Source organism: the organism of the source record quoted next, unplaced genomic scaffold, assembly GCF_019419815.1.
Source record: "Pyrus x bretschneideri cultivar Hongxiangsu unplaced genomic scaffold, Pyrus_bretschneideri_v1 Contig27, whole genome shotgun sequence".
Lineage (NCBI taxonomy): Eukaryota > Viridiplantae > Streptophyta > Magnoliopsida > Rosales > Rosaceae > Pyrus > Pyrus x bretschneideri.
The window spans coordinates 3760505-3787380 of NW_025999579.1; the positions used below are offsets into that span (position 1 = coordinate 3760505).

At 37.0% G+C, this 26876-nt stretch overlaps 4 protein-coding genes across 4 annotated transcripts; 2 read left to right on the forward strand and 2 right to left on the reverse strand.

Moving 5' to 3' along the window:
• Positions 1-11582: 11582 nt before the first annotated feature.
• Positions 11583-12572, reverse strand: LOC125478860 (peroxidase 41-like). Its single transcript, XM_048587563.1, has one exon. The coding sequence runs from the start codon at positions 12570-12572 to the stop codon at positions 11583-11585; it is 990 nt and encodes a 329-aa protein (XP_048443520.1).
• A 1936-nt stretch (positions 12573-14508) lies between these two features.
• Positions 14509-15690, reverse strand: LOC103942312 (peroxidase 41). The gene has a single exon (XM_009352501.3). The coding sequence runs from the start codon at positions 15620-15622 to the stop codon at positions 14645-14647; it is 978 nt and encodes a 325-aa protein (XP_009350776.2). The 5' UTR covers positions 15623-15690; the 3' UTR covers positions 14509-14644.
• LOC125478985 (ATP synthase subunit beta, chloroplastic-like) lies at positions 15621-16729 on the forward strand. Its single transcript, XM_048587931.1, has 2 exons — positions 15621-15675; positions 16356-16729. Exons 1-2 carry the CDS (start codon positions 15621-15623, stop codon positions 16727-16729), a joined length of 429 nt encoding a protein of 142 aa, XP_048443888.1.
• Positions 16730-17281: 552 nt separating this feature from the next.
• Positions 17282-22006, forward strand: LOC125479018 (alpha-mannosidase I MNS5). The gene is made up of 15 exons (XM_048588016.1): positions 17282-17551; positions 18288-18330; positions 18406-18471; positions 18557-18618; positions 18773-18872; positions 19095-19277; positions 19520-19568; positions 19655-19834; positions 20036-20156; positions 20308-20389; positions 20481-20566; positions 20712-20812; positions 21012-21153; positions 21260-21410; positions 21521-22006. Exons 1-15 carry the CDS (start codon positions 17409-17411, stop codon positions 21746-21748), a joined length of 1737 nt encoding a protein of 578 aa, XP_048443973.1. The 5' UTR covers positions 17282-17408; the 3' UTR covers positions 21749-22006.
• Positions 22007-26876: the final 4870 nt, after the last annotated feature.

Here is a 26876-nt window from a genome sequence, read left to right on the forward strand (position 1 = left end):
ACGTCTCTAGAAAGGGGTTGAGAATCTTCGTTTCGTCAAAAAGAATTTGTGCACATGATTTTTCTTACGTCACTTGCACATTACATTGTTTATGGCCCTAAGAGGCTAAGACACGTAAAAGATAAGATATGGATCTTTTTGTTTTAATAGAAGTCAATGGATTGATTCCACTAAACTGTTGGTCAGTTTCTGACTATTAGGGTTCGTTTGGCCTTTCCTAATCAGTTTCTGACTATTCAGGGTCAGAGACGAACATAAATAAAATACAAAAAATGGGTTTGGTTCGTGAATTAACAATACATTGGGGCAGAGGTTTTCAATGTTAAGGGTGAAAACTCACTGATATATTTTAGCTTCTTTTTGATCGACATTGTGTTATTAACAAGTGCCAAGAATCAACCTGAAGCCCTATCATGTGGAATACAACTTTGAAATTCATCCCTAACCACTAAGACACCCCGTTGTGATTAACAGCTAAATAATTATTGATTTAGTCAATTTTTGTCGTGGATACTCCTTGTTGGAGAAACAAAAATTAATCCTACATCTTTAGTTTTCTCAAGTAAAGATGTACTATACACTCCTACGTCCTTAGTTTTCTCAAGTAAAGACGTACTATACACAACTAAGTACTTCCTTATTAGATAGAAATACGGTTTAATGATATTCTTTTGTATTTGTATAAGTTATGAGAGTGGGGCTTCAAAAGTCGTTCACCATGCCAGCTATAATAGATTTTGTTTTATTTGTAGTTTGAGCGTTATTTGTGAATTTTGTTTTGTTAAATAGTATTTCACCTTCTTTTAATTGACAAAAAAATATTCTATTAATATATAGTTTGGATTTAGATAAAAGAAGAATTAACAAAAAAAAGGGTCAAATATCTTTAAATTTAGGTTTTAAATTGTTGATTACAAGTGTTTAAATACGAATTATAATAGATTTTGCATGAAAAAAAAATATTTTGAAGAACATGAATATGATAGTTTGTTGTGGCACATCTATAGCAAATACCTTTTGTTGTGGTGGTTAGCGGCGAAAAACATTGTCGCTAAAGATCTTTGGCAAATGTTGGAACCCGTAAAATGGTCATTAAATATAGTAACATCGTAAAACATTGTAAATTGCCGATAAAAGTTACAAATCGTCATTTAAACTAAAAAAACTATGCTACTTTCTGCTAATTGAAGTGTTTTTCCTTCCATTTTTCGGTAGGGACTTAATTCTACTTCTTACAAAATACTACAAACAGTTTAGTGAACCAAGAACTACGAGTTGTTTTATTAGTTGTTCAAATTATATCTCTGTTATGATAAACATGTAAATCTCGATAATATCTTATACAACAAACATGGACCCACCACCTAACTGGTTTCTCTTATTATGATTATATCTTTCTTCATGATTACCAGTTTGTCGTCGTGTTATGTTAATCTACGAACAATCAAGATTACTTTGCTGTCAAATTCCAATTACTCAATTTGTTAATTTAGTTCGAATGTACACGTACGGAACATAACCCAATTTTGTTTAGTACTTTCCTTGGGTCATACCCAAAAGGCTTTTGCTTCTCTCAAATCTGCTTTTCCAACTTCGGAAGATGTAAGGCCTTTTGATTCTTTTGGGCTTTTGATGGTTTTGGATTTGGAACCGGATCCCCTCCAGATCCATCAAAACTAAGTCCACTAATCAATGAATCCGGATCGTTAAAACTTGATCCAACAGCTATAAATAGGGTCCCTAAAAGTTATAATAATTGTAGCTGTTAGATCAAATTTCAATGGTCCGGATTCAATGATTAGTAGGCTCAGTTTTGGTGGATCCGGTTCCTTGGATTTGTGGGTATGACTGCATTGGGGAAGTTATGGTTGGATTGCATTATTTTGGAGCCAATAATAGATGGTTCTCTTCGCTCCAGTTAATTTTCTCTTCTTTTGGTTTATTGGGTTTGGAGACTTTTTCTCGGAAGTTCTTTTATTGTAAACATGTCAAAATATTCATTAAAAGTGCCAATGCTACCTTGAAAATGCATTGGGAAGTGTTTCTTAGAAAAACGGTTGGAATTGTTTATTGAAGAAGCATCCGGTGCTTATCAAAAAGCGCTTAATGTAACTCATAAATGTTTATACTTTTTTCTACCAAACTTAATTAGAAGCGTTTTTGGTCGTTGGTCAGTACAAAAGCTCCCACCCTTAAACTGGTTTCCTTATAATTTCATCTACTTTGAAGCATTAAGTTGGTTTTATCATCTGAGATTATTTCTGCCTTGGTTGGTTCACCATTTCAAAATTTCGAATATTTTGTTTTGGGTTTGTTGTAAATTGGAATTAGACTTGCATTTTGCACTGGTTTTGAATTAAGTGCTTCGTTTTTCTAATCAAAGTTCTTACTGCTGACTCAAGCTCCAAACTCCATGGAGAATACATGGAGGCTTAGCCCGGACAAAAGCTTCTTGTATTAACAACATGCTGAGGTGTGTTTACTGGGAGGGCACATGTGTGATGCGATTAATCCAATTAAAAATTAATTTTCTTAAATATCGTATATAAAAACGAGTTAAACGCATTGCATGTGTGCCCTCTTCTGTTGTAGCCAAAAGAAAGCAAAAAAAAAAAAACAGAGAAAAGAAAGACAAATCCTGATGTTTGAGCATTTTTTTTCCTAAAAAAACTCCACAACAAGAAGCCACTTGAAGTGGTAGACGAACAGCTCCCGACATCGGCACCAGTGGCATGCATCTGACATGAAGTTTAATCTCCGTATGTGACATGCGCTGTCCAAAATTTGTGTTTTGTTCTCAAACGCTTTCGCCATGAAGTTCATCCTACACCTAACAATCACAATCATTTTACAACAGTTTGAAAATGAATAGTTTGTTTTATTTGAAAATTTAAAGGTTAGATACATGAGCATCAGGTTTTATGTCTAATTTCCAAACGGTTGATAATATAAGATTCAAACAAAAATATTGGAGGAAACTAAATTTTTGGAGGAAGGACCAAGCTCTAAAATGATTTGTTCCATTTCATTTCATTTACCCTGCCATGCAATAAATGATTCGTAACTTTGATATAAGAAGTTAAAACCCTTGAAAGAAGACGTAGCATGCTAGCAAAAATTTACCCTGGTTAGTAATTTGATTTGTAAAAAGAAAATGAACCCACAAATCTGTCGGGGCTGGTTGCCTGTAAATTTGTAATTGCAAATTATTAGGGACTGTTGCGATGTGGACGAGAGAAGGATATGATTTTGTATCTAGAGGGAAATAATTTTAAAGAAGATTTTTTTTTTTTTTCTGAATTGTTTTTACTTTTCCCGCTTTTTTCCGAAAATATTTTTAAAGGATATGGTTTTGGCCATTGCAGGGTGTGCAAGGTCACAATGACCATTCTTTGAGTCTTGGATGTGTTTCACTCCATCAACCATGTCAGGTTCTATTTACCTAAGCTGTCACAACAGGCACAAGGTTACAATTACCATTCTTTGATTCTTGGACATGTTTCACCCCGTAGAACATCTCAGGTTTTGGTTCTCCATAGATGGGATTCTGCTCCGAAAAATAGTTCAGAATTGACCCTGCTTCGTGATCGAGCATCTTGTGAGAAGTCGGAAGCTTCTTGTTGTAACGACCCAAAATTCTTATTTGGAAGCTAAATCCGGTGATAGGCCAAAATAAAGTCATGGTTAATCTCTATGCTATTAACCATAATAAATTTCTTTCCATAAAAGAAATCCAGCACAATATTAAATTTGGGTTATTTTATGGCTGCATCTAACCATCTCGTTAGACTGCCTACGTACCCTACTGGGGGATCAAGTCATTCGTAGTTCACATTATGCTTTTAGAACAACATACTAAAACATCATTACAATCCAACGGTTAGATATCCGCCAATCGCAAATTTAAATGGCGGTCAACGTTTGATTTTACAAACTTAGAAGTCCAATTCAGAAAGATCCGTACGTCGGATTCCTGGTCCGTTATTAAAGTTTGTTAACGATCCAACGGTTGGATCGTCAATTCATATAATGACCAATTGGCGGTCTCTATCAAAACTATAGTCATACGACGAGATTTCGTCAATTGGACATCACATATGGAATCAAGGTATCCAAATTAGTCTAAGAAGGGCATGTGGGGTCTTGGCTCACGCGCCACCGCATGAGCCGGTTTCCAGTGAATGGAAACCCAGTTTTTCAACAAACTCCAAAATTTATCAAATTTTGCAGAAATGTCCAACTCAAGAAGAGGAACATTTTTCATGTTCCTCCCCTTTCCCCTCCTTTTCCTTCAACTTATTGGGCCCCTCTCCCCCCTTCTCTTTGGTCCCGTTTTCTCCTTTCTCTCCCGCAATTCTCCTCTTTCTCCTCTCTCTTGCTGCCAGCTTTTAATCCTCTTCTTGTTTGCTTGTTTATTTGTTTTTTTTGTTCCACATAAACAATAAAATAAATATCCACATCTTTCTAAAATATTCAAGGTATTACACTTGTCCTCATCTTTCTGAGCAGGCACAAGGTCACAATGACCATTCTTTGAGTCTTGGATGTGTTTCACTCTGTCGACCATGTTAGGTTCTGCTTCTTAAGGTATTTGAGCTGTCACAACGGGCGTAGGATCACCAGAACCATTCTTTGAGTCTTCCTGCATTGTAAAACGAATCACTTGATCGATCATCTAAGTTTTGGTTCTGCATTAATTGGATTTTGCTGGAAAATGGTTCAAAACTGACCCCTCTTTGTCGTCGTTGAGCATCTTGCGGGGCCAGGAGCTTCTTAGCCTCTTCTTTCTAAGTCGCGCCGTTGTAGTGTTGCATCTTGCCAGAGACGAAGGGGTTTCAAAAGATTCTTGGAAATCAATAGGGCGGGAAAAGGCAATTTGGAATTCAATGCAAGGGAGAGGCTAAAGGGTCAAGTGAGTTATATTGTGGGTCATTTTAACAATAAATGACTATAAAATATAAAAAAAAGTTAGTAAAAAAATATTTCTGATTTTTTCTGAATTGCTTTTAATTTTTCTAATTTTTTAAGGCTCAGATATGTGTTTTATTTATGAAAAAAAATAAAATAAAAAACAATTCCTCTATTTTTATGAACTTATTAATTTTTATTTTTTTTCTAGCTTTTGTTGGTTAATTTACAGAATAATTGGGTTGATTTTGGTTGGGTCGTGGCCCCATAACTGTGCAGCAATTTTGGCCCCATATTTTTTGATAATGCAATTCAAAAAGCAATTTTGCCAATTATTATAACCATCATCATTTTTTATTATTTAAATGAATGCTTAGACTATTTCCAATTCTTGGGTTAAAACTTAGAATTTTTAACCCATAAAATTTAGGTTTTAATTCAAAAATATGTTTTCTACTCCAACCCTTATGGGTTAAATTTTTAGTCCGATATCATTAAAGAATGAATTTAGATCATTAAAGAATGAATTTAGAATTCTTTAAGTAACATTTAAAAAAAATTATGTAGACTATCCTAATTTAATTTTATGAACATTTTAACCTAAAAATATTTAGATTCCAATAAACATTGAAAAATCCCTAAATCGGCACCATGAAACTCGTGGAAAACTATGAAAGAATATGAAACACATGATATAATTTTTTTTTATAATTATTTGAACCATTGGATTTAAATTTGAACTGTTAGATCTTTTTCTTTATCGTTAGATATGATCATATTAGATCTTAGCCGTTAAATTCAATGAATTTATAAATATAAAATTAAAAGAAAAATACACATATATGGTGGGCCATTGGAGTAGGTCTTAATATATCCTCCCTTTGAAACATCCGATAAAATTGTAACGATACAAAGATGAATGCTCACTACATCAAACCAACCGTTTAAATTTTGTCATGAATATTTGAATATCCCACTGAGTACTATGTAGGGGATTATTGTCTACAGAATATTTGTGAACTTTTTATATGTGATGTCACATCCTAGTCTCGGTTCCGTCGTAGCACAATATTGTCCGCTTTGGGCTTACCATTATTGTCTACAGAATATTTGTGAACTTTTTATATGTGATGTCACATCCTAGTCTCGGTTCCGTCGTAGCACGATATTGTTCACTTTGGGCTTACCATTCCCTCACGGATTTGTTTATGGGAACTCAGACAATAACTTCTCAGTGGGTCACCCATCCTAGGATTGCTCTCGCTCAAACCGAAGCCAATAAGTTCCCAAAAGACCTCGTGCTATAGGGAGGTGGACATGTACACATAAGGCACATCACCCCCTCTCCATTGGTCGATGTGAGATGTTACATATGATATTTTAGAGAAAAATTTCTAGATCCGTCACTAGTGATTCGTAATACAACAATACAATAGGATACATGTGTTGCATGAATGATTAATGAAGGAGCCTCTTTCAAGGAGGGCATGAATTGTAAAAAGTAAAAACAAACATTAAGGGTTTGTTTGGTATCCTACTTGAGTTCAACTTTTTTAACTCAAAAACACTTTTTGAGTTTTAGGCTTTAAGTTCTTGTTTGGTAGGACTCTTTTTAAAAATTGAATTCAAAACTAACTTAAAAATATAGGTTATTTCTTAAAAACACTAAAGGTGAGTTTTTAAAGTTTTCCTGCTCTTTTCTCAACATCTTCGTTTGCTCCTTCCTAACCCTCTCATTTTTCTTTCCCAACCCCTTCTTTCTTCTCTCCGTCTTCTCTCTCTCCTCAACCTTTGTCTTGTCTCTCTCTCTCTCTCATCACTATCTCTTTCTTCTCACTCCTCACCTTCTCACTATATTTTTTGCTCTCTCCCTATCCTCATCGTCCTCCCCCTATCTTTCTCTCTTCTCGCCAACTATTTCCTCTCTTTTCTCTTTTCTCTTTTCCAATTCTTTTTCTCCTCCAATTTTTGTTCAAGGAAGTTTGAATTCAAACTAAAAAAAATTATTTTTAAAAATTCAACCAAACAGAATTTTGAAAATTTGACTTAAAAGAAAACTGTTTTTAAGTGATGTTATTTGAAAATTATTTTTAGGAACAACCAAAGTTTTTGGGTAAGATACCAAACAAGCCCTAAAGTTTTCAATGTAACTGCAGGTGATGTTATAATTTCACACATATTATATATAATACGTGTTACAATATTACTTACGTCATACACTTACGCTTTGGTTGACTCATGACCGGCCCAGGAATCAATCATTCTGAGTATGAGTTTCATCTTCTGTATGTAATGGTGAATTTCAATCATTGCATCTATCCCATAGGTTACGAATTAAGGATTTGAATCTTACACATTTTAATTAATTTCTCTCACACACCTTTTTATTTCTTACCATTAAATTGAATGTATCATACAAAAATAACAAACATGATTAAACAAGGATGTGTTGCTAAAAAAAATATGCGTTTATCATTTTGTTATGAATTCGTTACAATCTAAATGGCAAGTGGCTTGTAACTCGGTTATAGCATTTGCTCATGCACTCAAGGTTTTGTGTTTGAATTTCTCTCTAAAAAATGTACAATCCAGATGTTTGGAACTACTGTCATGTACAAATGGAGAGATTTTACAGTGTGACCTCGTGTCACTATACAAATGGTGTGATATGTGTGTTAAAAAGTTAATAACTTAAAAAATAAAATTTCCCACCACTTACATAAAAACACATAGTATATCACTCGTGTTCCGATCACAATGAAAAATTTCCAACAATAAGAAGAGAAGAATAGAAATGGAAAGAGATTCTATCCGGATCCTTTCCATCTAATCCTCCTCTTCAAACAATCTGGGCCCTTTAAATTTCATCCAACACTAAAAACACAGATCCACTTTAAAAGTTATAATAACTTTAACTATTGAATCAAATTTTAAAGATCCAAATTGTTTGACGAGGAAGATTAGATGGAAAAGAGCCAGAAATGATCATTTCGAACAGAAATTATTTTCCTGCATCGTCTTTCCCCTTTCTTGGTTGGGCCGTATTCCCAAACACGAGCAAATATAAAACCTTTCCTGTCTTAAACCCTTCACCAAACATCTCCAACACCCCACTCTCCCCGCCTTCCGTCTTCCCGCCATTTTCTCCGTCATAAACCGCCCACCGGGAAACGAAACTCTAGCTCCAGTCTCTCATACTCAGACAGCCGGGTTGTCATCGGAGCTTCGGCGGCCTCCGATGGTGACTTCCAGAGACGTCCAGGAGATTGTCTCCAAGCTCTCCTCGGATAAAGCCAAGACTCAAGAAGTATCTATCTTCTACCTTTCTCTCACACTCATTTGTCTTTACCATCTGTTTGGTCACCGGGAAAATGCAGTCGTACGAAAAGAAAATCAAATTGTTAAAACGGGTAGTAATTACTTTCAGGAACCTGAAGAACCGTATGACTTAATAACCAGGAGGATCGTCTGTTCTGATTAGTTATGATGATTCAACTTGTAGAAAAATATTTGAAGTTTTTGAAAGTTGAACAGAAGCTTAATGTCCGCTCAATTTCCCAAAAGTTAGCTTAAACTCCGAGTTCAATCGGGTCAAAAGGTTGTAAACTCCGAGTTTAATCTCCGAAAAATGTGAAGGGGTTTGCAAAGCTGGAAGTTTCTGATTCTCCCACCAACTTAAAACCTGAAAGGGGCGAAAGGCTTAAAAATTGATTCTTGCACGCGACGTTTCCGGCAAGGCCGCCCAAATTTCAACCATAGAGCACCCTCAGCAAGTGCCGCGTACAGAGTATGCCTCCATCTCTGCCTCCATCAATGGTGTTCGTAATGAGGAAGCTGATAGGATGCTGTTATGATGCTGTTATGCTGTTAGTATTGTTGGATGTTAGTACTAAGTATCCTATCTATTAGTAATTGTTGATTGTTAATGTCAATAATAATTGGGTGGTTAGAGATAAGATTTGGGAAATATCTTGTAACTGCCTTAGCTTGCAGTTCGGTATAAATACTGAACACTTGTGCAAATGCAGGGTATGATTTGTAAAAGATGTTGTTGAAGTAATACAAGAGAAATACTAGCATACAGGTGCAAGGTTAGAACAAGGGGTTTTATTATTGGTATCAGCCGGTAACACTCCTCCACGTTTCCCTTCTTGTATGACACGAGCAACAATGCGTGCCAAAACCATGGATACACGAGTAGCAGCTCTTGAAGGTTCAGTTCAAGAAATCCAATCTTCCGTCGCGACGATCGGGTCGACAATGCAGAACTTGTCCACTGTAATCGCATCCATGGAGTCGCGATTCGCAGCCTTGGAATTTCATTTGACGGGTACTGATCGTCCTCTTCGTGGCCCTGGGGACCATGGCAATTCTTCAAATCCCATGGGTAGTTCTGAAGAAACCTTCTCGGATCCAATTGATCATATGGGTCAGCGTTTTGTCCGTCAAGATTCGTCATTTCAACCACGGCCGCCATTGATCAAGCTTGAGTTTCCTCGCTTCTCGGACGGCGATGATCCCTTGGCATGGGTTTACCGGGCAAAAATTTTCTATGAGCATCATTGCACTCCCATGGCTGGACATTCTGGCTTCCTTAAGACTTATAAGCGGATCTCCAGGTCCTTCTATTGGCAAGGTATGAAATTGGATGTGATGCAGTGGGTGGCAGCTTGTCAGGTCTGTCAGCAAAACAAGACTGAGACTCTTGCTTCCCCTGGCTTACTTAATCCACTTCCCATTCCCTCTACTGTGTGGACGGATATAGCAATGGACTTCATCGTGGGTCTTCCCCCTTGCAAGGGAAAAACCATTATTTTTGTGGTCGTCGATCGCCTTTCTAAATATGCTCATTTCCTGCCGTTGTCTCATCCATATACTGCACATTCAGTTGCACAGATGTTTGTTGATAATATCTTCAAACTTCATGGTATGCCGTCCACAATAGTAAGTGACCGAGACCCTGTTTTCTTGAGCTCTTTTTGGAAGGAATTTTTTGCACTGCAAGGTTCCAAATTGTGTCTCAGTTCTGGTTACCATCCCCAAACCGACGGTCAAACAGAGGTTACCAATCGGGGTTTGGAAACATACTTGAGATGTTTTTGCAGTCATCAACCAAAAAAGTGGCTTCAGTGGCTTCCTTGGGCAGAATGGCACTACAATACTTCTTTTCATACTTCATCAAAGCTGACACCTTATGAGGTTGTATATGGTCAACCACCTCCTGCTGTGCCTACTTACGAATCGAGAACAACTAAAGTTGATTTGGTTGACAGAAGCTTGCAAGAACGGGGACGAATTTTGTCTCAGCTCAAGACTAATCTTGTCTCGGCTCAGGTACGTATGAAACAGCATGCTGATAAACATCGCAGTGAACGATCTTTCGAGGTTGGCGATATGGTTTTTCTACGATTGGTACCATATCAACACCAATCTCTCGCTAAACATCCCTTTCATAAGCTCCAGCCACGGTTTTATGGTCCCTTTAAGGTGCTGCAGAAGATTGGTCAAGTGGCTTATAAAATTGACTTACCTGCCACATCAAAACTTCACCCAGTTTTCCATGTTTCTTGCTTGAAGAAACAATTGGGTTCTGCTATCATTCCTGCAGTCCCATTACCTGTAGCTACAGAGGACGGACTCTTGGAGGATTATCCATTGGCAATATTACGGAGGAGGTTAACAGGTCATGGCAGTTCATCCACGACAGAGGTTTTGGTGCACTGGAAGCATCGTCCTAAGGAGGAGGCGACATGGGAAAACTATGCAGAATTTGTAAACAGGTTTCCTGCATTCCAACCTTGAGGACAAGGTTCATTTTTAGGGTGGGGTAATGATAGGATGCTGTTATGATGCTGTTATGCTGTTAGTATTGTTGGATGTTAGTACTAAGTATCCTATCTGTTAGTAATTGTTGATTGTTAATGTCAATAATAATTGGGTGGTTAGAGATAAGATTTGGGAAATATCTTGTAACTGCCTTAGCTTGCAGTTCGGTATAAATACTGAACACTTGTGCAAATGCAGGGTATGATTTGTAAAAGATGTTGTTGAAGTAATACAAGAGAAATACTAGCATACAGGTGCAAGGTTAGAACAAGGGGTTTTATTAGAAGCGCCCAGGTCGGGTACAAATATTGACCAAGGTTTGTAATTAATGGGGAAAATTTCACGAGTGTTGGGCGGGGTACTTTCTGTTCTCGACTCCCTGAATGCTATACCGCTCCAAGCACTCTTTCTTCCGAAACTTGTTCTACTGAAGACAATTGTCGATTTCCTGGTTCTGGTGATCTCCTGGATCGTAAGGTTCTGGTGATCACGCAGACCGTAACTGTTGAATTGTAATAGTGAATATATGTAACTGTAACGAGGGTTGGGGTTCATGTATCTGCCGGTCTGCAAATCTGCGGATCACGTTCATCTTCATGTTCTGTTTCTGGGGATCTTGTAAGGCATCATATCAATATTCAATATTAACGAGAGATTCAGTTGCTGTGGTTACATTTCATTACGCAAATGATTCGTAATTTTGCTATCATCACCATCATACATAAAAATTTATATAATATGACAATTGAATCACAAGAAAATCCGTCTCTTTAATTCTCTGGCGAATTCAATCCATGGCCAATGACAACCCTTGACGATAATCTTCTTCTTCAACATCATCTAATTAATTAAGCTTTAATGGAGTTAAAAGCATCACACCTGCGCCTGACCTCTCCTTTACGTCCAGTCTTAACTCCATGATGGCTAAGCTTCTCCATAGCATGAGCAAAAGCCTTGAAAAAAGCAGCCTGGTCCGTCGAGTACAACTCCACAAAAGGCCTCGTCCTCGGGTCCTTAACAAGTGCATGGTCCGATGCCAACAACCCCAAACCCCTCTTCAGATTCTGATAATATATGTTATCGAACTTGCTGGGCGTGATCACGTCGTTGAAGGCAGACATGGCGATGTTCGTTTTGTAGTCTGCACAAATTTTCTTCAGCCCTTGAACATAGTTTGGGTACATGTCAGGATCTGTTGGTGTAGTTTTGTTGTAATTGAAAATCCGGTCGACAAATTCTTTGCAATGAGCGAATCCAATTGTGTGCGCACCGGATAAAGCCACCATTTCTTGGAGTGTGAAGCCTTTTGTAGCGAAGAATTTGATCATGTCATCTAGGGTTTGGTTGCTTCTTGGGAGATTTCCTTCCACCAGTGAAGCTTTGGAAACCTGTCCGTCTTTCCGTCCCAATCGGACTTTGTAGAACGGACCGCCGACCATCGTGACCAGGTTGCGTGTGGCTAAGGTGAGGATGTCGGAGCAAGAAACAATGCCTGGGCAGGAGAGCTCGATGGCGGTCTTGGCTCTTGCCACGAGGTCAAAGGCATCTGCCGCGAGGGATTGGTTGATGTCGGCATCACGCTCTGCGGTGTTAACGTAGTTGGAGGAGATGAGGATGGAAGCGTCGCAGCCTTCGACCATGCAGTCGTGGAAGAAGAGACGGAGAGTGCCCGCCGCAGTGGTGGGACTGGCGATTTGTTTTGAAGTCACAGTGTCACGGACAATGCTTTCGAAGTCAGGGCATGTTTTTTTGTAGTAGTCGATGGAGAGCTTAGATTCGGTGAATGGAATGGCGAGGAAGAGAAGGAAAAGGATTGGAAAAGCCTTGGATTGAGACATAGGTAGCTAGAGAGAGAAAAATGATTTGGTGTGTTGTTAATAATGTTATAGAAAATCAAAAATGGCTAGGAGAAAAGTAAAACAATTTTGAAGAACTTCGATAGAAACTTGTTTGTTTTGGTGAATGAATGGAGAACTACAAATAAGGCTGGAAATTTATACGTAATAGTAGAACAGTTCTATGAGCTGTGTAAAACTGACTAACAAGTAACAACTTTGAGTTCGACAGTTCTTAACCGAATAGAAGTATCGATTGCTGAAAATTAAGCAACTTATCAGTTAGAACGACTACTCGGTTTAGTTGACAATAGCTAGCCTTTTATAGCCTTACAATCAATTAGATTCAGTTTTATTCAAAACCTAAAATGCTTCCTGCAATCCCATCCAACTTTTGTTCCCTAAAGTTTCCATTTCCCCTTGGAAATCAAAAGCTCACACATAGCAATGGCAAGCATGACTTGTGAAATGGGTGATAGCTAGCCAGCTATGTGTCTTGTGTTTTGATGTTCCGACTTCAGCAAGATGACTTTCCGGCGCCGGACACCACTGTGCATATCACCATGCATAAATAGATGCGATTCTTTTGAAGCTCAAATCTTTAATATGCAGGTGTTTGAGGTTGCAATTCATTATTTGGTATTTAATCTGAAAAAACTTTTGATGTTTCCCTGCATGCCTCTCTGTATTTGATCTCAAAGGCGTTTTCCTGATAATTATTTGACCCTAACGAACAATTAATTAACGTTTGAGGTGACGTTACTGTGGATTAATCAAGGTTCTAAAAGACACTAGGCGCTAGTCGGGCGGTGGGTTGGGGCCTAACGCCTAGGCGGCTAGACGGATTTAAGTAAATATATTATATTTCGTGTAAATAAGTGTCTCTTTATGCTTAAAATATCTATAATTGCATCATAGACTACAAAATAGAATGAGATATATATATATTATGAAGTATTTGAACATAATGAAAACATGAGGAACAAGCATATAATGTCTGTTTGTTTAAGCATTCAACAAGTCTATTACAATTTTTTGAAAAAAAAATAAAATGTAAAATGAAAGTTATCTATTTTCTGTCTAAGTGAGTCGCAATCTAGGTGGGTATTGGCGGGCTAGGCGGTCTAAGCGGGTGCCTCAGCAGGTTTAAGCGTCATTTCTTAATTTTCAAACGCCTAGGCATTAATCAGGGTGGTGGCCAACTGACTAGCGCCTACGCGGCGCTAGGCAGGGATTTTTAGATCAGTGCGATTAATATGAGAGATCTAGATTCTAGTACTACACTACCTTTAATTGAAGGGGTCCCCATTTTGTTAAAATATGGGGATTAATTTTGGGCCTCACTTCACATTGAACTTTAATGATCCGCACATTTATTTTTTAAGTCTCAATTCATAGATCACTCTTACAAAAAGTCAATTCAATTCGAAACCATTTATCTATTTAATTATCATGATGAAATTAAATGTTTTCTTAGAACAAAGTGTTCGGCAATTTCTTTGAACTCAATTAGATGCCTCAAATATTTTTGATTTGCCTAATATTTTGTAAAAATGATCTATGTGCAATTTAAAAATAGACTGTTTGGATCATTAAGGTTGGATGTGGTGTGATCTCCACAACTAAGCACCATTTAAAAATGGGGATCCATTCCCTTAAAATTAAAGACCTCTTATTATGACAAACTCAATGTAAGGCTTAACCCACTTCCTTACCATTTTAATGTAAATACTATCGTCTTTAAAAATAAAATAAAAAATCATCACAGCTCGAAAGCTATCACAAAAATCACACTGTAATGTATAAATACTCAAATATCATATAATCATGAACTTATGTACCATCATCATCACCACCATCATCATCATGTCACATATCGAACCAAATAAGAAAAGAAAGAAAAATAAAATAAAAACAGAGAGATTTGTAAAAACTCTCTCTCTCTCTCTTTATTCCCTAGTGATGAATTAATCCATGGCCAAATGAAAACCAATAATAACAATCATCTCTTAATTATCATTTCATCATCATCATCATCATCTTCTTCTTCTTCATCTCTCATCCTTCATTATAATCTAAGCCTGAAGCGAGTTAAACGCGTCGCACCTGCGCCTCACCTCTCCCTGATGCCCGGTCTTAATCTCATGATGTCCAAGTTTCTCCATTGCATGAGAAAAAGCCTTGAAAAACTCCGCCTGGTCAGTAGAGTACAACTCCACAAAAGGCTTCGTCCTCGGGTCCTTAGTAAGTGCATGGTCTGATGCCAGCAGCCCCAAGCCCCTCTTTAGATTCTGATAGTACATGTTATCAAATTTTCCAGGTGTTAACACGTCGTTGAAGGCAGCCATGGCGGGGTTAGTTGTGTAGTTACCGCATGTCATCTTCAAGCCTTCGGCGTATTTAGGGTTGATTTCTGGGTCTGTTGGAGTAGTTTTGCTGTAATGGAAAAGCCTGTCAGTGAACTCCTTGCAATGAGAGAACCCAATTGTGTGTCCACCAGTTAAGGCAACCATTTCTTCAATTGTGAAACCCCTAGCGGCGAAGAATTTGATGAGCTCATCCACGGTTTGGTTTGCTCTTGGCAAGTTTCCCTCAACCTTGGACGCAAGGGAAACCTGTCCATCTTTTCGTCCCAACCTGACGGAGTAGAAGGGTCCACCAACCATCGTGACAAGGTCACGTGTGGCCTCCGCGAGAATGTCTGCGCACGAGACAATCCCTGGGCAGGTGAGCTCCAGGGCGGTCTTGGCACGGACTACCACCTCAAAACCATCACCTGCTAGGGATTCGTTGATCTCAGCATCGCGCTCAGCTTTGTTGAGATGGTTGGAGGCAATGAGGACGGAGCCGTCACAACCCTCAACTAAGCAGTCGTGGACGAAGAGGCGGAGAGTGCCTGCGGCGGTGGTGGGTTGGGCGGCTTGCTTTTGGGACGCGGTGTCTCTGACAATCTTCTGAAAGTCTGGACAAGTTTGCTTGTAGTAATCTTTGGTGAGCTTCGATTCGGAGAAGGGAATGGAGAAGAAGAGAAGAAGAAGTATAGCAATAGCCATGTTATTGGAAAGAGAGACAGATAATGATGATGATGATGATGATGATGATGATGGTAACTAGAGGAAGATCAGGGTTTAGAGTGAGACCTGCTTCTTCCCCTGAGATCTTTCCTCAATGGAAGTTGGAAAGAGAAGGCAAATTAAGTAATAGGTTTGAGAAAAACGGAGGACAGGGGAAGAAGGTGGAGTGAGTGTTTGATATATGGATGGGAGGAGTTTCAGGGGATTTGATGTGTTGTATTTTCGTGGATTTAAGTATACATTTGTGGTTTTTGGTCTGCTATTTTTGCATTGCATATAGTTTTGGTGTCTTTGTGTGAGCGAGGAGTGCGTTGGACCAGAGAGAACAGCCATGCAATTGATCGTAGAGTCATGCATGCAGCTTCCAATTGATTCTTGTCAAGATTGTATCGGTATAACCGAAATCGAAATTCAACTTCCAACTGCCCTACAGTTTAATTAATGAACAATATTATAAAAGCTCTCTACTTTAATTATAATTTGTAGATGATATGATATGATAATTGATGGTTGAATTTCTTTTTAAATCATGAAAGAAGGAACACGTGTTTTATTGTTTATGCACTGTTATTTAATTTTTCTTGGACTTCTATAAACAAAAAAGATGTCCCATCTTTTGATTGAGCCAAACCACAATAGTGAATATATGGAGGCAACCTTGTCCCATTAGTTTTGGACATAGGGTTAACAAAAGAAATCTATTTTGAAACAGGAATTAAAGTAGTAGACCTTTTAGCCCCTTATCGTCGTGGAGGAAAAATAGGACTATTCGGAGGAGCTGGAGTGGGTAAAACAGTACTCATTATGGAATTGATCAACAACATTGCCAAAGCTCATGGGGGTGTATCCGTATTTGGCGGAGTAGGTGAACGTACTCGTGAAGGAAATGATCTTTACATGGAAATGAAAGAATCTGGAGTAATTAATGAACAAAATATTGCAGAATCAAAAGTAGCTCTAGTCTACGGTCAGATGAATGAACCGCCAGGAGCTCGTATGAGAGTAGGTTTAACCGCCCTAACTATGGCGGAATATTTCCGAGATGTTAATGAACAAGACGTACTTCTATTTATCGACAATATATAGTTTTTAGTGGTGGACTCTTTTTCATATATTGAGAAAAAAGTATAACTAAACTAATAACTAGTTAATAATAGTTATTAATTTTGGACTTAGACTCAGAAGTGTAAGTTATTCACACACATTTTTTTACCTTTTATATACTCTTGTTAATTTTTGTCCATTAATTTTCTTCAATTCATTCAATTTAACACTCCCAAATTAAAAAAATTGTAAGAAAATAAAATAAATGTATGGATAACGCTACTTAATTTAGAATTAACATAACTAGCGCAATAACTATCTGTTGAGCCTTGTCAACGTGGTCCAATCAGCCATATTGGGTCCAAATAGAGTCCAAACTCAATCTTGATCACATTCGCATTTTACTATTTTATAGTGCATCCGTATCAATATCATCAAAACTCAAATCGTAGAAAATACAAGGATGACACTGTGTTGACCAATCATCTAATCCCATTTACACACGTACATCAACATCCACCAATCATCTAATTCCTTCTAATATATTTAATTTAAATTATAACATGCTCTTTTAATTTTATTTTTCTTACAATTACCTGGCGCCTGCAGTACCAACCAGACAAGCTAATTAGCAAATCGCAGAATAACCCGCCTTCCTCAGTCCTCTGATTCTTCGCTCTCCATCTCTGATACGAATCCCAATCCAATTGGCCCAATAGCCATGTTGCCGCGCAAATGCGCGACATGGGTTCTTCTCTTCTTTCTGATCTCTCCCACCCTCATAAACTTATTGACCTCCGCATCGCCGTCCGATCCCCGTTGGGCAGCTAAGAAGCGACGCCTCAGAGATAAAGTCCGTAAGATGTAAGTAAACTCGAATTTCACCTCCACCCGCTCGGTTTCTCAGCTGAAGTTTCCATTTTTCTTCAATATTTGTAAATTTAGCTTAATGGGTATCCGTAATTTTGCTCCCCAATCAGGGGTTTTTAGCTGAACTTTGTGGTTTTGCTGATTTGGGTTTGTTTTGGTTGATTCTGTTGGTAAATTTTGTGTTTTAGTTCGAAAAAAATGTAGGAGTTTTGGTTTTAAGTGATTAGATTGTAGAAAGAGTTTGTTTTTGTATTAATTTTGAAAAAAATATGGATATTTGTCAAAGTGGAATAGCATGCTTGGATGGAATTGGTAAATCAAATACTGATGGAAATGTAAATTTGAGATCTTGAAGTATGGGGCTTTGGGGAACTAGACATTTCCGGTTGTTACGGTTTCGACGATATGGGCTAAAGGCAATTTTCTTAAGAAAATGAAACAGAACAACCCTAAGACTATTAATTGGTATGACTTTCGCATTTCTTTTGCACTTTTTGAAGTAAAGAAATCACATTTTATGACTTGCGGATTTGTTTTGCACTGGCCATCCGGAAACCCCTGTAAAATATACTCTGGTCTTTGGGAGAATTTGCCTACGTGTGAAGGAACTAAACAAATTGTATAAGAAAAGAGTAGATAACTGTATGAGGATCTCTTTAGTACAACGTCTATGTTTATTTGTGGAAGTACTTGAAGGGTTCTTACAGTAAAGTTGTTTCCCTCCTTTCAGGTTTTATCATGCATACGACAACTACATGATCCATGCATTTCCGGTAAGTTTTTTGTTCATTATTTCTTCTAGGTTTTTCACCTACGTACGTATGATATTAAAACTGCATTCTTTGCAGCATGATGAGCTAAAGCCACTGAGTAAAAGTTTCACCGACTCTCTTAGTGAACTTGGAAATCTGAAGGTAACTTTATATCTTTAGATAAAATGAATTATGATTAGTTGCAATTTTCAAAAGTAAATTGAAGTGCTTTCTTTCCCTATTTCAGCTTGAACACCTACCACAAGGCTACAGTGGATCGGCTCTGAGTCTTATAGAATCATTGTCCAGGTTTGACATGAACCGATTATGTCATAGATACTCTTCTATAATCTGAATTTATATGCCTTCAGTTATAGCAATATTATGCTGAACACTGGTACTTCTTCATTATGATTCGTATAATTTTGTCGTCACATCATTCTGATGTAAAATTTTCTCGCAGCCTTGTCATTATGGGTAACAACACTGAATTTGAAAGCGCAATTATTTGGCTTTCTGACAATTTGAAGTTTGAGGTTGATGCGAGGGTAAATCTCTTTGAGGTATATATTCAATAGCTTGTGGAAAAAAAGCTTAATTTAGTTGAGTTATGCTGATTCTAGAACTTTATTATTCTCGTACCTTTTAGATTGTTCAAAATGGGATGCAGTTTCTGGATGTAGATATTATTTTAAATGTTATTCAAGAGCAATATATATTGTTGTCTAGTTTTGTTCTTTATGTATTTAATTAGTTCTCTTTTCCACTTGATTGCTATTTTGTAGTGCAACATAAGAGTGCTTGGAGGACTTGTTTCTGCTCATTTACTTGCAAGTGATTCTTCAAACAGGCTGGGTCAAGGAGTTTACAAGAATCAGCTGCTTACTTTGGCTGAGGACTTAGGGAAACGCTTCCTACCTGCATTTAACACGCCCACTGGGTTGCCGTATGCATGGATTAACTTAAAGGTACTACCTGTGACATGCTGAGCTCCAATATTCGATTACATTGTGATTTGTGGGATGTATGCATGCTATGATTCTTTCTATATCATTACTATCAGTCTAAACATATAGTTGGGTGTACCTGTGTCCTGCAAAAATTTTCGAGACTTCACCTCTCAAGTTTCAAAAATATATGAAAATGTTTTGGTGGTTTTGTTTGTAAGAAGGATATATGACTCTGCATGAATGCGAAATTCTGTGGACAGTATGGAGTGATGGAGAATGAGACTACTGAAACAAGCACTTCAGGATGTGGTGAGGGGCTTTCTTTTGCTGTATTCAGATGTGGACATCAATAAATGTGACACTCCTGAATCTCTTGATTTTTTATATGAATTCAGGTTCTCTAATTCTGGAAATGGGAGCATTGTCCCGATTGACTGGAGACCCCAAATACGAGTCTGCAGCTTTACGTGCTCTTCGTAAATTATGGGGCATGCGCAGTTCCTTGAATCTACTTGGTACAACGCTGGATGTATCAACTGGGGAATGGCTTGAGTACTCATCTGGGATTGGAGCTGGTAGGTTTGGTCAGGGCTTTGGGGTCTTTAATGTACTACATTATATGTATTGTTCCGTAGTTTATTGGGTTTCCCAAATCATACATGTGCCAATATTTCCTTGTGTGGTGGGCTCCAGGCCATCAGAAACCATTCCCTTGACGCATCTTGAGTGTTTAGAGTTTTAGTTTCTGATGTTGGATTATATGTTTCTTCATTTAGGGGTTGATTCATTTTATGAGTATCTATTTAAGGCCCACATCCTTTTCGGAAAGGAGGAGTTCTGGAGAATGTTTCATTCTGCTTATATTGCTGTGCAGAAATATTTCAGACACGGTCCATGGTATAACACTTCCTCCTAGCCTTATTGAATGCCTTATTTCAAATTATTATTGGCACTTTTCAAGTGTTGAAAGTTTGGATTCTAGCTGTAAGTTTAAATTGAGACAAGTAGGCTGCAAAGTTATTTTGATAAAGCATGTTACTGTAATTAGGTACCATGAAGCTGATATGAGGACAGGAAAAGCAACTTATTGGCAGCTTACTAGCCTTCAGGCATTTTGGCCTGGCCTACAGGCAGGGAATCTTAAACTTTGTCATACTACTTCGATAATAGCTCCAAACCTCAGAAAGTCTTCTAATCTTTAGATGTGAACTTTGTTTATAGGTTCTTGTTGGCGATATTGCAGCCGCAAATTCTTCACACCGTGAATTTTTCTATGTATGGAAAAAGTTTGGAGTAATACCGGAAAGGTGCTTTTGAAACCGTTTTCTTATGAGTCTGTACTCTTACATTCTACATGTGAACTTCTTAGTTTTTAATGGCTGGTTCCTATTACCGCAGTATTTCTCATAAGGGAAAAAAAAACTGTCTAATATGAACTGTAAAATAATGTAGGTATTTGTTGGACCATCAAATGTTGCATCCCACAGAAAAGTATTATCCTCTGCGCCCTGAATTAGCTGAGTCAACATTCTACTTGTATCAAGCAACTAAAGGTTTGATTTTCTTTATTATATTTCATTTTTCACATGGTTCTAAAAGTTCAGGCAATATTTTGTAAGCATTCAGTGCCCTAAGATGAAATTTCTTTTATTCAAGAGAATATAAGAAACAAAAACAAAAAAATCCTGTATCGTGATTATAGCCGGTCCTATTTTTCTGATTTTTTGCCCATGTTTGTTTCTGTGTTATCAGATCCATGGTACATTGAAGTGGGGGAGTCAATTGTAAATTCTCTGAACTTATACACAAAAGTGGAAGGAGGTTTTGCGAGCATTAGAGATGTCACAACTATGCAGTTGGAAGATCATCAGCATAGTTTCTTCCTTGCTGAGACGTAAGAGTTGCTTTTCCCTTGCACTGTGCAAATACAGAGAAAAGAATCACGCATAAACTATTGCAGTTTAAGATATATCTGAACCGGTGTCTTATGTTTTTTGTAGGTGCAAGTATCTATTTCTTCTGTTCGACGATTCATTTATGGATGACCAAAATTATATTTTCACAACTGAGGGTCATCCCCTTCCAGTGTTGAGAAGTTGGCATGACAGGCTTCCTGAGACTTACATCCATAGTAACTGGACTTCTCTCAAGGTGTTGCTTCTACTCAACTGCATGCATAGTAGTTTTCCTTTGAGCAAACAGAAACAAGATGCGGTCTTATTCTTTATGTCCTTATACGAGTTGTAATTTCATTTGTGCAGGCCGGAAATCAAGCACGACGGACAAGTGCAATGTCTATGCAAGTATGTCCTACGAGAATGAATTCGTGGGAATGTGGTGGCCAACAAGTTGAGAGTGCTTGCCACGTCCCAGATGCTCGTAGTGACCACAGGTGTCTAACAGACGATGAATGTGGAGTTGACTCAACTAATTGTAGACGAAGATCGTGTAGCATCGCTGGCTACTGCGGGCTATGGTTGTTCATATGATTCCATGGAAGAAACCGGAGTTGTTTTCGGTGACAAACAATAAACGTAATTTCTGTAACTGGAATATCAGAGCATAGGAACACACCATGAGAAAGGGGAGAGACGATAGGAATACATGTTTTAGAAGTGAATAGCAGATTATGCAATTGAGTTACCCTTCAGATTCTCAGAGCAATGTACCAAAATTTTGGGTGATGAAGTTTTTTAGTTGGGAAATATGCTTTTATTCAAGATAAATAAGATCCATACAACGTATTGTCAAAGCATTCATCCAAAACTCAAACGTGAAAGTCACGAACAAAAGTATCATCTTAAAAAGGTGAGAGAAGAGCTTGATTCCTTAAGGCTGAGGATTTTTTTTCTCAAAATACTTCATGGCCTATTGATAGAACTTAGTGTTTATGATTGAAACCGTTTATATTATAAATTACTCTGTAAAAGTTATTTTTGCAAAAAATCAACTAAAACTAAAATCGCTTAACCAATCAATTGTATTAAGTAGATAAACGATTCATAATGCTTTTATAGAATCCCTCAATCTGTTTTTATACTCCTCATGCCTGAAATCTTGACATGATAAAACAAAAGAAAAGGACAAAATGATCAACTAAATAATAGTGAAGACTTGGCCAAAAAGCGCAAGGTGACGTAAAAGATACTGTCGTGCTAAAGATTTCAAAATTATTATGATACATAAAATTGGCATATTTATTTACACGCTTTATAACACAATTGCGTTTTATTTTATATGTAAGTTTCATTTATATTAAAAAATGTATACATAAACTTGTCAATTTGTGCGTCTAAATAGCAGCATCGCATTATCGTTAACTCACTATCATGAGGTTAACTATATTGACTTCTTTTCTTCTAAACATCCCTCATGCCTAATAAAGGATATTATCAATCATATCACAATAACACATGGTTTCTCGCCCGCGGGATCCACTGACTCGCCCGCAGAATGCATGTTTTAGACGAGAGATTTTTCAGTGTGACCGGTATACAGAATAGTATATCATGTGTCATTATGTAAATGGTGGGATATATTTGTTAAAAATTACTAACTTAAAAAATAAAATTTTCCACTACACCTATTAAAATACATAGTATACTATTTGTGTTTCCATCGTAACTAAAAATTTCTTCTATCAAACGACTGTTAACAAATCACAACCAATCAAACCCCATCATCCAGTGGACAGCTCGAGAATCTCTTAACCACTCACGTGACCCACGTCAGGGACACAGGCCCACTGGTCCCGTGAAAGCCGCGACGAAAGAAAGTGGGCCCAATCATTTTACTGCCAACCAGGCCACGGGCCCCATTATTCATCCCTAAAGAAGAAAGACACGGGCCCACTGAAACAGTAAAACACGCAAGCAATTACCTAACCTGTGTTCGGTGCCGGTCAAAAGGTCTGTTGATTTAATGACATTTAATCTCTATTTATTATTTACGTTGGAGAGATCTTCCTGATTTTATTCATGTGCTCACGGGTAAAAGGTGCAATCAGTTGACTAACATTTTCTAAGAACAATAGCGCATCGGTTCTTGACGACTAGTGTTCAAAATGTCGTATCTGTGAAAATATCCATATACAAATTTATAAAAATATTGATGTATATAAATATCGATAGCGGTTGCAATTATAAAAATTTGCTAAAAAATGGTCATTTAAAATTAAATTTAACGTCATATTACAGTTTGCTGATATTTCATCGATATGTCAAAAACATTGACGAAATATGTCGATCTTAGCCGAAATTTAAGAGTTTTTCTAATATCTTGTAAAATTAAGACATCACTCCCTCCATTCCATATATTTCTGAATTTTTTGGATATTTCCATAAAAAAATATCTATCATATCAAAGAATTTCAAACATGGTTCGACACCCACCCTTGATTTAAATAAAAGAAAATTCATATTCGACTCACATAAATGTATAAACCGTCTATGTTTGCAATGAATACATTTTAACGTGGCGCATTATAATTAAGAACTCCTTACGTAAGTGTTTTTGTAAATAGCATCCCTTTTTCACAAAAAGTAAAAAGTAAGATTTCCCGGCAACGGGCATATTGCTGTTTTTGTTCTCATTACCAACGTGAAAGACTTTGCGAATGACCAACGTGAAAGACTTTGCGTAATGACCAACCTCCCCCCACCCAAAAAATTCACAAGCCGATTGAGCGAAGGGCTTTTTGGGTATTTCGCAATCGTTTTCAAGTTGGGGTCAAAAGACCAGCACAAATCTAGGGTTTTGAATGCTTGTGTTTTTGGTAAGATCGTCGAGAAGTGAAAAGTCTGATTGGGACTGTACTAATAAGTACAGAGTGGGAAGATTCGCGGAAGTGGGATGGACTGATGGACTGATGGAGTATCTTGTGAATGACATTTTGGACATTGCTGACATGCATGCATGGCCTACTACTTGTTCTTCTTACAACGTTATTATTCTCAAGGGAGATATTATTGTTGAAAAATAAAAAGAAGAGAGATATTACTATTTACTGAGAAATACTGAGGAAGTTTTTAGAAAAATAAGATTTTTTATGAATTCTTTGTCATTTTATTTTTATGGCATAATTTTCGTGCTTATTTTATAAAATATTGTGCAAAAACCTTGAGATGGCAGAGAGTCTCTTTTAGGAAAATTTTATTAAAATCCAGTTTATGAGATTTGTCTAGATAGAAGACAATGATGGTATATTATTCCAAAGGGATAGAAGAAGATCTTATTCCGTTTTCATTACGTTGTATTGTTATTGACTTGAGATAGATGGTTGACGAATATTTAGATCAAGTGTAATCTAAGGATGAGGCAATTGATAAGGCAAATTCGGTTTATTTTTCAGTACAATATGCACTTGCGGGTATAGGAAATATTATTGGGAGGGTCAGTAAAAATACCGAGTGCAACGTACAAATTTTTTTGGATGTAATAGCATGAAAAATTGGCATTTCATCGAGCCTTGGTAAGCTTAAAGTCATTTGTCAAGTTATATTGCAAGCTTGTCAACAGATACCAACAACTTCCGAGCGAGCATGCCGATGATGTCAATAGTTTTTGAGTAAGCATGACATAGCTTTTGAGAGAACATGCCGACAGATGTCAACCTATACTGAGTGAGCCTATAGATAGATGCCCATAGCAAAGCATATAAGGGCATATAAGGCTAGTAGCTGTCTTACCTAGTACTGTCCATAGAGACAATTCGTTGAGCAATTAGATGACAAATTTTAAGAACATCTTAAATTTCAAAGGGCAGAAGCCAGCTCTTTCATACAAAATTTCTGAACTTGGGGATCAGATGATATGTAAGATGATTTTACCTCAATGAGTCCGAAGATGAAAAAGTCTTGTACGCAGGTTGCCAATGCACATGCCCTCTCAAAAGTCACAACGGATGTGGGATCTTAAGAATCCTTTGTGAGAGAGCTGCCAGATACGAGCAAACGTACTCGAATTTCTCATCTTGCGACGGCAAACGTTGCCTTTCTTGGAAGGTAAAAGTATCGTATAAAATGTTGTTTACTAGATATATACGTAACTAGTTGCCTTATCTATTGAAATGACAAAGTTGTTAACGTGACAAATGTGGAAGATGTATCTAAAATATGTGGGGGGAAATATTTTTTTTTATCCTTTTCTTTAGTATGTAGTTTTAAGCTTATGAGCAATATAACCTACACTATATAAAATTATTAACAAACTTCATTGAATTCATTTCAAGGCCGGCTAGAAAGCTGCTGCTAGAAAGCTAATTTATATGCTTATAGGTATTAATCTAAATAGCGTATTAATTAAGAACATCTAAACAAATGAATGTGGTCTAAATAGCGTATTAATAAATAAAAAAAGCGTATTAATATTACTTATGTTATAGTTCAAATCAACAAAACTAATGAACGAAATAAATAAAAACGAATTTTAGACCAAAGCCGTCATAATCAAACTAAAAACATAAAAGTGATTTTTCTTGTGGATATGGATGTCTTATTTCTCTTATTCATATGCAGAACCCAGAATCCTTCAAAATTGAAGTTTTTATAACACAAACTAAGTTGGTATGTAGATAGATGATATGATTTTTAAGATTCATTTTAGATTAGAGGCCCTACGCAAGGGCACCGATTTCATATGCCCAAAACCGAACTCAAATCATAGACCAATCATTGTGTTTTATTTTCCACGTGGAACCTTATCAAACCACATTTATGATCCATTATTTGGGTTGTTGCTTGTTGGGAATTTTTGTTAGGTTTGCGATAAAAACAAGGTCGATCATTTATGTGGTTATGGTCCAGTTTAGAAATACAATAGGGTTCTGCGTCAGCATTGGCATTTTATAACAAGATAAAGAAAGACTTCATGTTTCTTAAAAAATGAGACTAGTTTTTTCCTTAATTTGCAACCCGTATCATAGCTTTCACTTACTTTATTCACAAGATTCTTATTTTTTAAAATTTGGATTAGTTGGGCCTCAGATTGAACTTGAATTATTCGAACTATTTATGTTTTAAGTTATACTTTATAGATCATTCTTGTAAATTATTAATCTAATCGAAAATGTTTGAGGCATATAATTAAGTTAAAAGAAATCGACGAATACTATATTTTAAGAAACATTGAAATTTCATCATGATAATCAAGTAAAATGGTTTCGGATTGAATTGATTTTTTGCAATGATGACCATGTATGAAGACTCATAAAATAGAATGTTATGTTCATTCAAGTTCGAATTATAATAAGCCCCACAACTATTCTCCTACAAAAAATAGGGATCCGTTCGGATAAAGACTATGTACATACGTTTAAGATAACAAGGTTTCGTTGCTATTCCAATTCTATTATTTTATATTATTACAAGTACTATTCTACACTAATCTATACTAAAGAGACGAGAGTTTTAAATCTGAAACGTAATGAGTTGATGAGAAATACCCTAACTACGAGGGTAATCCGTCACTTATCATCCCAATTTATTAGAAGCACAATATTCACATATATTTTTAGACATTCATATGCTCACTAAAATCACCACTCAATTAACTCAAAATGTCTTCAGTAATCATCATTCAACACTTTAATCTCATCTTAGCTTGGGAATTCCTCCTAAA